This window comes from Corvus hawaiiensis, chromosome 2, assembly GCF_020740725.1.
Source record: "Corvus hawaiiensis isolate bCorHaw1 chromosome 2, bCorHaw1.pri.cur, whole genome shotgun sequence".
Taxonomy (NCBI): domain Eukaryota; kingdom Metazoa; phylum Chordata; class Aves; order Passeriformes; family Corvidae; genus Corvus; species Corvus hawaiiensis.
Window position 1 is genome coordinate 57426623 of NC_063214.1, and position 16680 is coordinate 57443302.

The 16680-nt window shown below is 40.0% G+C and overlaps 1 protein-coding gene across 6 annotated transcripts in view; it reads left to right on the plus strand.

The window, feature by feature from the left end:
* Positions 1–16680, plus strand: part of ATP7B (ATPase copper transporting beta) — a 43248-nt gene that overhangs the window by 17699 nt on the left and 8869 nt on the right. For all 6 annotated transcript variants that reach the window (XR_007201702.1, XM_048295209.1, XM_048295211.1 and 3 more), the window contains exons 2-15: positions 1166–2393; positions 3944–4180; positions 5308–5471; positions 6283–6444; positions 7881–7957; positions 8323–8497; positions 9068–9301; positions 9489–9580; positions 9700–9827; positions 10898–11052; positions 11263–11397; positions 12238–12432; positions 13909–14091; positions 15628–15808. Coding sequence is in view for 5 of the 6 variants with exons in the window: in XM_048295209.1 (XP_048151166.1) it covers positions 1166–2393; positions 3944–4180; positions 5308–5471; positions 6283–6444; positions 7881–7957; positions 8323–8497; positions 9068–9301; positions 9489–9580; positions 9700–9827; positions 10898–11052; positions 11263–11397; positions 12238–12432; positions 13909–14091; positions 15628–15808 (3346 nt within the window). In the remaining variant the exon portion in view is untranslated. The remainder of the gene's footprint in view (positions 1–1165; positions 2394–3943; positions 4181–5307; positions 5472–6282; positions 6445–7880; positions 7958–8322; positions 8498–9067; positions 9302–9488; positions 9581–9699; positions 9828–10897; positions 11053–11262; positions 11398–12237; positions 12433–13908; positions 14092–15627; positions 15809–16680) is intronic.

A 16680-nucleotide genomic window follows, 5' to 3' on the forward strand; every position in this document is an offset into this window, starting at 1 on the left:
ATTTATTTAACAAACACAATGTACGCAGGCAAGTGAAAGAATAATGCTAAATAATAAAACCTCTCGCTGTGGAGAGAACCTGGTAAATTTCAGAGTCCTTTCTGTGAGTGTGGCTTTCTCCTCTTCGGAGCTGGGTCAGCTTGGGCCCCTCCGGGCCGAGGTGTAAGGTCTCCTGGCTGATGTTTTGGTGTTGTTGAACGGTCTAAAAGAGAAGGAGAAGAAACCGAAGTTTCACGAAAACTCCCTGCTTTAGCTAACGAACAAAAAGCTAGCTAGAAAGTGGGAAAATATCACTCCCTTCCCTGCTGCAGAGAGCCGAGCTGAGTTGAGCAGCCGGAGCAGAAGCCAGCAAGCTTATCTCTGTTTTTGAGCACAGCGCCGGAGGAATTCCACCGGCTTCCCCCCCCTTAAAGGTCTGCCTTAAAGCTACAGAAAAGGCACAGGACTCGTGTCTGGGCATCGAGCAGGCGGTAGGGGATACACATCATAAAGTCACCCCAAGACACAAGGTAAAAGGTCTGTATATTAAATGCAGAGAGCCCAGGCCTTTGTGTGCATGCATATAGCTCTTCAAGTGTCATGCAGCTGACCCTCCCTGCACCAACTTGTTTCAGGCTTCTGGAAGAGTAATGATTCTGTTTTCTTGGGCTTTTTGGTTTTCTTTGGTTTGGTTTGCACTCCTCCTGAGAAGTAGCATGTTGGCCAAACTGGGCCAGTTTATGGTCTTTTGGAGAGGCAGTCAGCACACTCTCTACTGTGACCCATTGTGCCAGTGACAGTGTGCTCTGAAGAGCAGCCCAGGCTGTGTGATGGAAGTGTCCTGTGGCTGCAGAGAACTCAAGTTTTAAATTACTTAGTTGGGGTAGGAATATTGAGTCAATTCTGCTTTTATATCCCTAGTCAGTATTTTCTAAATTGACGCTCAAGAGACCTGTCAGAAGCCTGATTCATCATCATGGGCATAACTTGCTGGTAATACATTCCAAGTGTAAAATAATGTTGTAAAGGGTTAAAAGGGTTGTAACCTCATAAAGGCTTGTAAAGGGTTTTGGCCATATAGACTGACTTGAGAGCACTTCTAAAATGTGCTTGAGAGCATATGCAGACTGTTGTTGCTTTTACAGGGCTGAAGATACATGCATTAATTTTTACTTTTTCTCCTTAGGCTTTGTCCAACACTGATTCTCCTCCTGATTGTGAGCTGAAGCCTACAATGAAACATAATTTTGCTTTTGACAACATGGGCTATGAGGAGAGCTCTGAAACCATGCCCTCTCCACCTTCCCAAGAGCATAGTGTGGTAGTCAACATTGTGGGAATGACTTGCCAATCATGTGTGCAGTCGATAGAAGGCCAAATTTCCAAGGTGAAGGGCATTTTGAGAATTAAAGTCTCCCTTGAACAGAACCATGCTGTTATCAAGTATCTGCAGTCGGAAATAAGTCCTGAACAGATTTGCCAGGAAATTCTGGATATGGGCTTTGATGCCAACATAGCAGAAGATAAGTTGACAACAGCGACTGTAAATTTGCCAAGCTTAAAAGAAGCAGTAGTTAAGCTTCGGGTAGAAGGCATGACATGCCAGTCCTGTGTCACCAGCATTGAAGGAAGGATTAGGAAACTACACGGTGTAGCAAAAATCAAGGTGTCACTTGATAACCAAGAAGCAATTGTTGCTTACCATCCTTACATCATTCAGCCTGATGACCTCAAGAGACACATCAGTGACCTGGGGTATGACTGCACCATTAAAAGCAAATCAGCCCCTTTGAAGCTGGGTGCCCTTGATCTCCAGCGCTTGCAGAATGCAAACCCTAGGGAGACACCTGCAAGTCTCAAGAGTGATGGGCTGGATCCACTGGTCACCGAGGTGGGTAGCACAGCTACAGTGACTTTACAGATAGAAGGCATGCACTGCAAGTCCTGTATCAGAAACATCGAAGGAAATATATCAGATCTTCCTGGCATAAAAAGTATTAAAGTGTCTTTGGAGCATAAATGTGCTGTGGTACAGTATACCCCAGATTTCATCACCCTGTCAGCTTTGCAGCAAGCTATTGAATCCCTTCCACCTGGAAACTTTAAAGTAACCCTCCATAATGGTTCAGAAGCAGGCAAAGCAGCATGTCCCTCAGGTGCTTTCACATACGATCTCATCAGACAGCCACCGCAAGGCACGACACTTACGGCTGTTATTAAGATTGATGGCATGACCTGCAATTCTTGTGTACAGTCCATAGAAGGGGCCATATCACAGAGACAAGGAGTGCAGCATGTAGCAGTTTCTCTAGCTGGCAGTACTGGGACCATACACTATGATCCAGCTGTCACGAGTGGAGAAGAGTTAAGAGCTGCCATAGAAGACATGGGATTTGATGCCTCTGTACTGACAGGTAACTGTTTTTTCTTCTGTGGGTAGCATGCCAAGCTGGGTCATGCAACATCTGCACTGAGACTCCTTTCTGGAGAGAAACTCTTAAAGCATCACATTGACATTGCCTCTTCTGAATGTCTGGCCTGATCTGACCTTGCTTAGCAAGGGAGAGAGGTTTCAGCTGTAGAGCACCTTGTTTTGGCCCTTAATAACTGCAGCAGTGGGTGTAAGAGCTGAGTTACATTATGAAGCTAAAAGGTCTGAGGTGCGAAGTCTTTGAAATAGCTCATCCCCTTACCCCCTGAAGTAGGTTTCTTCCTATGTCTACAGGCTGCTGTAAGTAGATCTATCAAACCAAATGTTTTCATGTATATTCCAGAATAATAAAACCTACAAACTTAATGAAATGTCTTTCATTTAAAACCACTTTTTACTTAGTTAAAACCTCTTTTTAGCATCTTTAGCCTTTGAACTTTATTTCTCAGGTATTTTTACCTGCCTTACTTCACTAAACCTCGCTTTAGGCAAGGTAAGTGGCAAAATGCAGGTACTCTTTGGTGGAAACACCTGCTTTTACATGTCAGCTGCAGCAGTGTGTGCATTTTGCACATGTGCTCAATGTTTAAAAAGTTTTGATGCACAATCTCCTCTCTAGCAAATTTCTAATGTGGCGATTTTTACCTGCTTCAACTAAATATATCAGCTTTGAAAGACTGATGTGGTTTACCTGAAATTAAGCAGGTTGATCACAGAAAACCACATCCTATTCACTTCTCTCATGGTTCCAATCCCTCTGAATCTGTGGTACTACTACAAATGAGGAGGGGCCTGTATGTGGCATTTAATTATGATTTGTTTAGTTTATAATTTGTTGGTAGGAGACCTTCCAATACATCTGTGGAAGAGGAGGGAACCCCCTGTGTTTAACATGTTCAGAAGCAACTCCTGCTCCTTTACACAAACCTCTGCCCAAGGGAGGTAGTTTGGGAACACAGCTCGAGTTGTTGTGTGTCTGTTCAGTATTTGGCACAAGGGTAAAAATGTTTGCAAGAGGCCTGTTTGTGTTCAGGTCTCCTGGGTGCTTCCAATACTCATTTTGCAGTACTTGCACCATGAATACTGTGCCATAAAGACAAACCTGTTGAGAAACTTGTTGTTTTCCTTGTTGAGATGAAGTGATATGAGTTCTGCATAGATGGCAACAATGACAGAATGGATATGACTGGACTACATTCTCTGTGCTGGATAAGGACCTTTTAGATACCAATATATCAAGTGGAGGTAGCTGTCAGCTCTAGGCATTGAAATTGCAGGGAATCATTTGCCATCTGAAAGTGGAAAACTAGTTCTGTAGAGTTAAATGGTCATGCAAGTTGTACTGGTGAATGTGTATTTTTATGAGCATAGTAACAACCTATATTACTTCCATGTGGAGACCAAGGTTATCATGTCACTGTCCAAACAACAATGAGGGTTTGTGTGGTTGATAAATATGACTTGTTTGTACTTCTGCATCATCCAATCACACTGTAAATAGTGTTTGTTCAGTGTATTGTGCATTTATTCAAGATACTGCTACTGGAGAACACAGGTGCCAGCCTGATGCCAGCAAAGCTGCCGTGAAACCTGGAGCTCCAGAGCCTCCTCACCAAGGCTGTGCCTCAGATGCTCTTCCAGACAGTCCTCACCTTGATGGGCCAAACAGGCTCAGTGGAGCCACAGAAGAAAAGTGTGTTTTACAAATCACAGGCATGACCTGTGCATCATGTGTGTCTACCATTGAAAGAAATTTGCAGAAAGAAGATGGTAATAAATTTAAGATTCCTATAATGAGTCTATAAGGGACAATGGGATGGAAAAGGCATTCTATGAGATTAATGGAAGAGGCTGCCATACAGCATCTGGAAGTTAAATAGACTTAATGCTCTTTCTTAGTGCTAATGTAACTATGCCACTGCTCAACTGTCCTATTGCACTGGTGGACAAACTTGATGAACATACTTGCAACAATAATTTGTTGTAATGTGATAAAAAATTCAAATCAGTCTGAAGACAAGAACAGAGAAATGGTTCTCATTTAGTTTTCAGGGCCTTGTTGGTTTACAAAGCCATCCATCTCGTCCAGAGCCATTGAGACCTCTGGCATGTTTGTGATGTGAAACTTACCCTTCAGGGCATATTTGCACAAGCAGGTACAAACAGATGTATGGCTCCACTGCCAGAGTAAGCTTAGGCACAGTGGTGTTTACTAGTCTAGAAGTCTGCAGGCTGGGGCTGCCTTTCCTCTGGCCATACAGAAGATTAACAGATGAGCCTTAGCAATGTCTGGTTTCATTTGTATCAGCATGCCTTTGGGAGGTTTTGCTTATTGGTTTCTGTGTCCCCACTCTCCCAGTGATGGTCTCACTGCCTTGATTTAAAAATTAAAAAATGCATTAGGTCTTCAAAACAATTTTATTTTTTTGTCTTGTGATTTTTATGTTTTGCTTTTCAATTCTAAATGTAGATTTCTGTGGGGTTTTTATTTATTAAAATATAAGGAGGGGTGGAGAACAGGAAAATAAAAAGGTCTAGCGTTGTGCTGTGTGGCTCGTTCCAAACGACAAGAGTCTAGGGTAGATCTTGCAGCTATGGGTGTAAAGATTGCTTCCAAACATCCTTTTTGTTTCATTAGATCATAGCAAAACTCACCTCCTTCCATGTGTAAATCTTGCAATTCCTCTCATTGCTAAAGGAAAACTCAGTGTGGCTGTGTCTGTACAAACTTTGCTGTTGTGACTAGGGAACAACACTAGAAGGAGGCAGAGAGAAATCAGTAGGCTTATAATGTCTCTAAGTCGTTACAGTCCTTAATGAGAGTCACTTGTAATATTTTATTTTTGTTTCCCTCAAGGGAGCTACATTATCTAATATTTTTGTTATTGCCACTGCAGGAATTGTTTCAGTGCTGGTAGCACTGATGGCAGGTAAAGCAGAGATAAAATACAAGCCAGAACTCATACAGCCTCTTGAAATAGCACAGCTGATCCAGAATCTGGGTTTTGAAGCTACTGTCATGGAAGATAATGCAGAAACAGAAGGGCAGGTGGAGCTTCTTGTAAGTCATGTGTATTTGAAATTATATGTTGGTTTTGGAAAAGTCAGGTCTGGAAGACTCATTTTCTTGCAAATACCTTTGCTTGAGCAGTTGTAGCTTCAGCAGCTCAGTTCTGGCTGGTGATGCTGTTTTTTTCATAATTGCTGAAATGACAGAATCAACTTGGCTTAGAAGAACCTATCCAAAAGCACTGAAATAAGAAGTGATAGTTCTATGTACAGATTAGACTCTTCTTAGAAAGCAGAAATGAAACAGAAGGGTTTTTTTCTCTTAAGGCACTTGAGTACAGACTCTGGGTAACTGAGAATGTGTCAACAAATATGTACTGCTAATGTTAAGGGCTTTGTATAGAGGTCAAGGATCTTCGGGTAAAATCAGTAAAATTAGTAAATTGTTTATATGAAGGATGGATTCCTCAAATACTAATTTTTATTCTCTGACAAATACTTACTGCAAGACAGATAACAACAGTCTGCTGCTCTGTTAATAGATCACAAAGTGGGAACATGCCTTGTTGAAGCCACAGGAAAATTTATATAAGCGAGATGAAGTTACACATTCAGAGTTTGGCTTTGGCAATGTTGATGTAGGTGTTGATGGAACTCTATTAGTTAGACTTTTACAGTTAATAGCATGTGTGAGTGCTGCCATACAAATACATAGCTGTGACTAGATCTGCTGTCTGCACAGTTTTATAATAAAAGTGGATAGTTATGTAAAACCTTTAGGCTGAGGCCTTGTCTCAAGTACACCTACAAATATTGGGTGAATGTGGGGGATTGCTAATGACTCAAAACTGTGTTTTATTTAGATTACAGGGATGACTTGTGCTTCTTGTGTTCACAATATTGAATCCAAACTCATGAGAACAAATGGCATATTCTCTGCCTCAGTTGCACTTGCGACTAGCAAAGCTCACATCCAGTTTGATCCTGAAATTATTGGCCCTCGAGATATTATAAAAGTAATCAAGGTAGGCTTTGGAAATTTTTTGTGTATGGACAATTACATGGTGAAATTTAGAAGGAAATAAAGCAGCTGATATTTGAGAGGTTTCACTGGTTTTGTAGATGCCATAGTTATTGCCATGTTTTTACACTCTTGTGATGAGGCTGCTGTGCTCCGCAGGAATGCATAGGCTCCCCAGCTGTTACTCTAAAAACACACATACTAGAAACTACAATAAGAACCTTTTTTCATCTGTATCTGGCAAAAGTGTCCTATATTAATTTTTTTTGCAATTCTGTATGTAGAATGACAGTCATTTCAGTGAAGTGTTGATAATTCAGAAAAAAATACTTCTTTATCTTGACAGTGAAAAAGGCTGTAAAAGAAGTTTTGCCACCGCTCATGCCACAAGTATTACATATCTCAGTATACACTTGCATCTGTTCCCACATCTTTTTAAATCAAAACGGCTTGTGATACAGCCTGATGCTAAATGAAAAAAATCCTGGCTTACCAGTAATCACACAGATCATATATTCTACTGTTATCATGGCCCAGATGTGGACAAAACTTCTTTCTTTTTTTGTCCCACCAGAAGGGAAGAGATCACACTGTATGAGGTGGACGCACTGAGTAGTCAGGAGGACAGCAGAGACTGTTTGCCTGCCATGCTCTAGAGTATTTACTCAGAAAAGATCTCCTAGACCACAGAACTGATGCAGAAGCAGTTATTAACATGTTAACTAGTAGACTGTTCAGGCTGGTAGAGTAGTTCTCTAAAGCATATTTTGCCACAGAAGCATTTCATGATGCAGGTATTGTTCTTGCAAGTGTGCTTTGGGTTTTTAGGGTGTTTGGGCGGGAGGCATGGTTCTACTGCAGTAACTCACCCGAGTGTCAGCCATGCTTATATTTGCTTATATTTGTTTCTGGGATGCTTTGCCCTGCAGTTTGTTGTTCTATGGGTTTAAACTGATTTTAGACACTTTAATTTTTGATTTTAGGTGTATCTATTAAACTGATGAAGTGTTAGGGACTGGCTCACAAGGTTGTCTAGCCCAGTGGCTTATGCATTTTTACTTCCTTTGTGGTGTGTCCCATCTCTCCTAATTATTCCAGTGGAGGTGAAAGGGGCATGTATTTCCCGTTAGGAAGAGTACAGCAGAATTCCACCTGTCAGTGGAAGCTTCCTTTGCCTAAGAACTAGGACACTTACTGCATCTATACACTGTTCATGTATAGGTACCAGAAGTCCTTTGCAGTCTGAATTTTGAGTACTGACTGAAATATCCACTCATTTTGGCAGGATCTAAAAATAAATAAGGGGTTGGAATTTATTAAATATGGAACAGTGTCCTTTTCTGACATATCTTCTAAAAGTAGTGTCATTTAAGTGTGTTATAAGTAATATGGTTAGCTTCATCAAAACAAACTTATCTTTCCTTCTGTTTCAATAAAAAGGAAATTGGCTTTCATGCTTCTGTGGCTAAAAGAGCTCCAAATGCACATAACCTGGATCACAAAAAGGAAATACAGCAGTGAGTATTTCTTTTCTCCCTCACTAATGAACATATCCAGATCATATCTTGTGACTCTACTCCCCCCAGTGCCCCTCCCAGTTAATTAGATTATTCTTGTGTAAAGCATGTTTAATTTTACCGTTCATCAGTTGGTTCAAGTACTTTTATTACTTTCATTAGTTTTAGTTTTTAACTGCCAGAAGTCTATGTAGTTGAATATATAGAAGACACTGAAGCTGTTCCAAAATACTGGATCTTTGAAAATATCCCAAAGCCATGTGTTAGTACAGTGCTAATAACCCCAGCCCTGCTCTACCAGTACAGTTGGGCCTGAGTGCTGTGGGGTGTAGAAAACCCATGGATTTACAGTTTTTCCTTTTCAGGTGGAGGAAATCTTTCTTGTACAGCCTAGTGTTTGGTATTCCTGTTGTAGTCATAATGATTTATATGCAAATACCCAGTGGTGGGGACCGCGGGTCTAAGGTGCTGGAACGGAATCTCATTCCTGGATTATCTATTTTGAATCTTCTCTTCTTTATCCTCTGCACTTTTGTTCAGGTATGTCCATACTACTTCCTAGGGGTTTGCTTTCTATCCATCTCCCATTTATGTAATCTCATGTGATAAAGACAGGCTAATGGAAAGATTTAGTGGATTAGGCCTGCCCTCTTGTCTGTACCACCTATGCAGAACAAACTGGCACTTTTCTGCAAGTTATCCATTCTGTATTTACTCATTGCTCTTACTTCTGCCAAAGTTGCATCAGATAGTATCCAAGTGGAGAAGGTAATATTAAAACAAAGAGATACCTGATTGTCTGCAAACTAATTGGGTAGCTGTAGGTAAATCCTTTCATTTTCTGTGCCTTGTTTCCTTTGCATTGCTGAGGAAAAGGATGATATTTTCTGGTTTTGAGAACACGGAAGTGCAAATTAGAGGATGTCAATGGAGTCAGTCTCCTAGTAGACCTGAAGTTATATCAGTATCAAATTTGCATGGGTCAGCAATGCCTTCCCTTATGTACTAAATGGTTTTAGTTCTGCTATGGGCAGTGTTATGTACTCTGCAATCACTGCTGTGGTTACTGTTGTGATCTCAGTATGAGTCTGTCCATGCTTACACCAACAGTTCCTTGGTGGATGGTATTTCTACGTACAAGCTTACAAGTCACTGAGGCACAAGACGACCAATATGGATGTGCTCATTGTACTGGCCACGACAATTGCTTATCTGTATTCCTGTGTGATCCTGATAGTAGCAATCATTGAAAAGGCAGAGAAAAGCCCAGTCACTTTCTTCGACACTCCTCCGATGTTGTTTGTGTTCATTGCACTTGGCAGATGGCTGGAACACATAGCCAAGGTAACTCATCTCCACACAAATATTGTGTATTTATGATAGGAGTAGAATAAACTCTTCAGAGGAATTTTGAGTCAGCTGTTTCTGATGTAGTCTGTAATATGAAAGGTTGTTTAGAATTCATTGTGTTAAGTACATATCAGGATTTATATATCTCAATGTATCTTAAACATTAATCTCTGTTTTTTAGGGTAAGACCTCAGAAGCTCTTGCTAAACTTATGTCTCTTCAAGCCACAGAAGCCACTGTGGTGACTCTTGGACCTGACCACTCCATTGTCAGGTATGTATTTATGAATCAAAATCCCTTCAGCCTGCCTGAGTCACAGACTAGGCTTGATCCAGTTAACCTGAAAGCTGATAGCATAAGTAACCTGCCTGTTCTACTTATGTCTTTTGCAGGGAGGAGCAAGTACCTGTTGAACTTGTTCAAAGGGGTGATGTTATAAAAGTTGTTCCTGGTGGAAAGTTCCCAGTGGATGGAAAGGTCATTGAAGGCAGTTCTATGGCAGATGAGTCTCTCATTACTGGTAACTTCCCTTATCTTACACAAAGAAGTGAAATCTTCTAGAACTCTTTGTTACAAGAAAAGACAGTAGACCCAACCCAAACACTGCTGTCTGAATAGCCTCCCACCTTAATGGATGCTGTGGCTGTGCCTTCGTGAGCTTGAGTTCAAATCCTGTATCTGCACACACCCTAAAACTGAAGGTTTTCCTCTCAGTTTGGCCACTGATGGGATGGGTACAGTCATAACAGCATTGTCATTATTCCAGCGATCTGGTTGGAGTTTCTCCTGGAATGTATTGTAGAGATGGTACCTCCTCAGAAATAAATTCTAAAGGATGATGTAGAAATATTGATGAGAAGTTTGGGTTTGTATGACAAGGCAATGGGCAAGGAGTGGGAAAGAAAGCCTCAAAATTTGATGTTTATTAGGGGTCATGGGACTTTTTACATCTTCTGAGATTTTCATTTCATTTTGTAAATATAATAAGGATTCGATGCCTTGTGCAATTCTTAAAAATAAAGGATATAAAAAAAATTACATTGGCATTGGATTACTTGTTCTAGTTATGTTCTTACTTTACTTGGGAAGAGGGACACCCTTAGATTCAGAGATCCAATTGTTCTCACTACCACTAAAAATAGAGAAAACAAAGATGTTCTAGAGCTAGTATTCTTGGAGAGGTAGCATGGGAATGGGAGCTTTTCCACAGAAAAAACTTTCTGGTCTTTGAAAACTGAGGGTCATGGAGATAAAGACAGATTTCTCAAACTCCCACTGCTATGCAAATTGTTAATGGAGAAATTCCTAGACATTCCTTTTCCAACAAGTTTGTTTCTGGCCCTTTTGAGGGATGGTGTACCAAAAAGCTAAGACCAAGGAAACAGCACTTGCTTTGAAATTAAACAGAAGAAAAGGTTTGTAAAAGTATGACACTACTTATCCATGTCTTCACCAGACAGAGATACACAGTATGTGATTTCTGGTCATTATTGCTTAGCATACTGATTTTGCTAACATAAAATGAGCTGTGTGCTAATGGATTGTGCTGTTGGGGGTATTGGCTCATTTATTACTACCTTTTCTTTCCAGGGGAAGCTATGCCAGTCATTAAAAAGCCTGGGAGCACAGTGATTGCTGGTTCTATAAATGTACATGGCTCACTTCTTGTTAATGCAACTCATGTTGGTAGTGATACCACTCTGGCACAGATTGTGAAATTGGTGGAAGAAGCTCAAATGTCAAAGGTAAAAGTAATAAAGAAGAAAACCTTATTCACAGATTTGGATTGAATAATAAAAAGATTTTATGTTTTGATACTTACACACTTCAGCAAACAGTGTTTTTCCAGACTTCAAAAAAGAATCAGATAAAGGCTATTGTGTATTTTCATGAACTCTGCATATTTATGTGTTTCGACCATGAACATGCAAATAACTGTTTTTCTTTTTTTATAGGCACCCATCCAGCAACTGGCAGATAAATTTAGTGGATACTTTGTTCCATTTATCATCATCATCTCAACTGTGACATTGATAGTATGGACCACAATTGGTTTTGTAAATTTTGATATTATTAAAAAATATTTTCCTGTAAGTAGTTTTATTATTATAATTGGATTTTTGTATTAGGATGTCTTCCAATGTAATTAACATACTTTCTCCAGATAAGGTTTGATGTTATAATGACCCTGAGAGGAGCTCAAGTTGGTTAGATTGTGGTCCTAATAAAACCAAGGTTGTGGGTTCAATCCTTGTGTGGGCCATTTACTTAAGAGTTGGACTTGATGATCCTTGGGGGTCCCTTCCAACTCAGAAAATTCTCTAAATTCTTCTGTAAAACATGGTATTTCTATTTAAAATCTCTCTGCAGATACAAATATATAGTTGCATTTACCCCTTAGTTCTGCATGGGGTTCTTAAAAATGGAAATTATCAACAGCCTTTCTGGACTAAACATGATCTACAGCTGCATTGCAAGGAGCTGAGCCATTCCTGTCATGTCTGAAATTTTTGTGGGCATTCCTGTTTCTGATGGCAGATAGTGGTTTTGGCTTGAGAAACAAGCTGAGCTTCTGTTATCTTTAGGATGTGTATTTGCTATGCTCAGCAACAGGGGGTGGGTCTGGGTACCTGGAAACAGCATTCTCCTTTGCTAAGCTTTAAGGGAAATTCCAGCAAGTTATGTTTACATCTGGGAGCCTCAGAGCAGAGACAAGCATATGCTTGAGAAGCAAAAAATCCAGAAAATACTGCCATAAACAATTCATAACATTGACCTTTCTTTAGCATTACAGTAACAATAATAGATTGATTTCCTGTACTGGAGTTTTCCAGAAATGACTGATTGATTGTACACCTATGTTATCTGCTGTCAGCAATCTTACATATCTTTCTTTATATTTTTTCCCCTTTTCTTCCCTCTTCTTGCAGAATCAGAGCAAAAACATTTCAAAAGCTGAAATAATACTGAGGTTTGCATTTCAAACCTCGATCACTGTGCTGAGCATTGCATGCCCTTGCTCTTTAGGCCTGGCTACCCCCACAGCTGTAATGGTGGGCACAGGAGTGGCTGCACAGAATGGTATTCTCATCAAGGGTGGAAAACCCCTGGAAATGGCACATCAGGTGAATATTTCATTCTGTACTTTCGTAGCTTACCCAGCTATTGCTACATGAAATATAATTGCCCAGGAAATCCTGCAGGTCCAAAGGAAGACAGGAAGACTGGAAACTTTTTTTTTTAATTGATTGCTGCTCGTTAAGGTAAAGAAGACAAATCTGACCTTCTTTCTTCAAAGTAGTCACAGCAAAGTGTTGAGAGCCAACAGATCCTACAAGCTCATGACTGTGAGGTTCCTAATCCTCTGCAAGGCCTCAGAGGTTTCTGACTTTTGCACTTTCTTCACCTCTTCTGCAAAAGAGCCCAATAATCTGGTGGGGTTTTTTCTTTCCTCAGAGAGCTGTTGTGAAATGCATACTGTCTCTGATCAGTAGTTTAAGATGTAGAATGTAAGAAAAAAAAAGATTTGAAGCTGTTTTAGTATATAGACAAGAAAGATAGAAGGGAGGCAGAAAAAACCTTCATAGACACAAAAATTATGAGAAGAGAAGGAAGAGGTTGAAGGAGAAGGAGGTTTGACATGTCCACAGCCGCTGAAAAGAATATGAATTGAAGCCATGCTATATTAGACATATGCAGAACATTTTAAGGGAGGAGGATGGTAACAGCAAGTTAATCAGATTGATAATTCTTATTCTTACTGGACCAATAGTTTTTCCAAGGCTCTCTGAAAAAAAAAACCAAACCAAAAAGACTACTAACTAATGCTAGGAGTTTTTACCTTTTGGATCCATGCAAGGCTGTGGTCAGGACTTCAAAAATTAGGTGACCTGTTGGATTCTGCAAGGTTGGTGTGTTGGAATAGCTGGATATGGAAGAAGTGCCTACTTTGATAAGTTTTTTGGGTTTTGTGTTTTTTCTCTGCTATGTTTATTTTCAGGATTAGAATTGACTTTATCTTTGGTTTCCAGTATATGTGGGGCTGTGTTTTTTGGTTCATTTCTGATTCCTCAAGACCCATTGGCCTGGCTGACAAGTGATGGCTGAGTTTGGTGACTAGCATGACATCAGTTTTGCTTAGGTTGTTGTTTCTTGAACTTTTTGCACTCTTTGCATCTTCTTTATCACGAAACCACTTCCTCAGTCATCTTTCCTCAGTGTTATTTTTAATTGTTTAGAACTGCAGTCATAAAAGGCCTCTTTGCATCACATACCTAGTGGTAAAAGTGATTAAGGTGCCCATTAAATGAATCCTGTGTGTGAATGCATGTACTGTCCTTTGTGTATGCATCTCAGTCCTACATTACACTGAGATCCTGATATGGGCACAGAATGATCTTGTAGCTTTATTAGAAATGAAAAAGAAAGTATAAGGAGACCTACTATACAGGTAGTTCAATGTATATACAGGAATCCCTGCTTCTGTAGGTTTATTCTGTCTTTGTGTGGATAAAAGTCTTGACTGTATTTGTGTGCCATAAACATACAAGCATCCCTGTGCTTGCAGGGCTTAGGCAGTAACTCTGGTTTATTTCTTGCAGATCAAGACTGTGATGTTTGATAAAACTGGGACCATCACCTGTGGAGTTCCTAAAGTCATGAGGGTGCTTTTGATGGGAGACAGAGCCATGCTCCCCCTGAAGAAGGTACTGGCAGTTGTTGGTACAGCAGAAGCCAGCAGCGAGCATCCTTTAGGAATGGCTGTCACTAAATACTGCAAAGAGGTACTTAGCCTTCTTATTTCATCCAAGGCCTGAAGCCATCTGTGAAAATGCAGCAATGTTGTATAAAATCATCAGGTCCCAGAGGAAAAGGCCTGCCTAAACAGTAACAGGCAGGAAAGCTGGGAGATTGCATGGTTGTGCATCTTGGTCTGGACATTACCAGAAGGTGTATTACCAGAAGTGGTTTTTTCTGCTAACACTGGAAGCAAGATCTTACTAAGTTTATCTTGATCTAATGAGAAAATAAGGAATATATGCAGGAAGAATACTTAAAATAACATAATGAAGCAAATGTGTGTAGTGACATTTCATATGTTACCTGACTGTAGTAACTTCTATTAGTCACTTGCTCATTTGAATAAATTAGGCAAAAGGCTTTAAAGCTTGAATATTAAACTGTGATATTTGTGAGTTTCACAAATGAATGAATACATTACTCAAGTCTTTGCAAATTTTACATATGCTCAGAGGTCATTTATATATTTCATGTGTTCCTCAAGCTTCAGGAAGAAGGAAAACACAAGTCATAGTGAAAATAGGAAGCCTGTGTAAATAAGCAATTTTTGTCTGCTAAGGAAAGTCATTAATTGGTTCAGGGAAATAATAATTTTAAAAAAATGTCAAACTTACTAGATCTTTCAGTGATAAAATTTAGAAATAAAAACATAAATTTAGAAGGAAAAAGAGAATATAAGCAATGAACCAGTTGCCTTTCTTGTATTTTACATTTTCTATTTAAATTTGTTTTAGTACCCTGACACTTCTGTAGTCATCCCATGCAGCAGTTATTACTGAATCATGGGTTTCTATGAATTGTAATGCTATACTGTTGGCTGATGTTGTTACCACCTGCCTTATCATCCCTGTGTTTTAAGGTCACTAAAAGGTACATATAGTTCCAACTTCCAGAGACAACCCAGAATAACTTGTTTATAAATTAATATTTTCTCCATTCTTTTTGTAACTCATAGGATCCTGATAATGCCTTTTCTCATCTTGAAGGTACTCACTGCCTTCTCTCCCTAACTCAGCAGAAAAACCCAGTTTCCCTAACATCCAGACAGATCCCTCCAGGAATTAGATACAGTTTTTCGCTGTACTTTTACATATATATAAAAGGTCTGATCCACCACAGCCAATTGTCTGTGAGGTCAACTAAAGTTGCATCTTTTAGAAGCTGCATGGCTTAATGTTATAATACTTCTCTTTAATTCCTAGTCTTGGCCAAGGTCATGAATCCCCAGTCTAATTGTTTCAACCTTGAACTACCAGAAAAAGCTGTTCCTTATGGTTTGCTGGTGCTAGTGCTGAGACCTGGCTGTGATCTGTTTGGCTGCCCTTTTCTAGAAGTCTTAGCCACAGCACACCCAGAGCATTCTTATTTTTAGTTCTGTGCTACTGATACTCCAGGCTAGTTTTCAATTGGTCAGTCATTATCAAGAGGAGGAATGAGGTCTCTTTTTGGCAAGAGTTATCTAATATTTGTGCCCCATGTGGGCAAGACAGACTGATGATGGCCTCTGGTTACATTTGCAGGAGCTTGGCACTGAGAGCCTGGGATACTGCACTGACTTCCAGGCAGTCCCAGGCTGTGGTATCAGCTGCAAGGTCGGAGGAGTTGAGGCCATTCTTGGCAGTGAGCTGGATGTTAACATCAGTGGGGATAGCAGTGCTCCTCTGGGAGATAACGCAGTGATCACGCTCTTGGAATCACAAGGTGAGTCTGCCCCTGCTGCCCCTGTTCCAGCTGCATTGTGAGAGAGAATGAATCAACAGCACCAACCACCTGCCAAACTATGTACAAGAAAAGGTGGATTTGGGACAGAAGGAAGCAAATAACAGGAGGGACAAAAATGTGCCTTAACAAAAATTAAAGCTCTCTCTGCAACTCTTGATCTCTCTGCAATTCAGAAACTTAAATGAGATTTAGGTACAGTGTTGGGTACTTGAAAATTCCATACCATACATAGACAATAAGGCATACCCAGAAATACTCCTTTTGGACAGAGGAATGGTCCAGCAGATAGCAAAGTTTGCTGTTTAGCATTATCTCCCCATTTAGAGCAGTTACCTTTAACATATATTATCTTACTGCAACTTTTTATATCCTACCCTTTAGTTCCGTATTAACTTGGACCTTTTGTTTCCTGTTCATATTTTTGATTAGGCCAATAGGTTTGTTTCAGACTCTCTGGAAGCCACTTTGCTATTTTGTAGTGTAGGAGAGAAAGAAAAGGTATTTAAAGCCTTCCTTAAGAAGCTCATCAGTTCTCTTCAGAAGGCTGTGCTGCTCTTGACCTTTTTGAGAAAGCTATTAGAAGAATTAAATGGAATAAGAACTTCAATCATCAGAACTGTGCCATTTGTGAACGGTGTTAATGTAGTATTTTCTCACCTGCTCATATGGTTCTTGTGAAGTTGGATTGAATTCATAATGAGGGGCACTGTTTGTTAGAACAACACTACTTTTTTTCTTGTCAGAAATGGCCTTTATATTTGAAAGTCATTAGTTGTGAGAACAAAGCAGGATGGCATTTACTAAATGTGCATACTGCACTTATTCAGAGAAACAATGCCAACTGGCAAAGG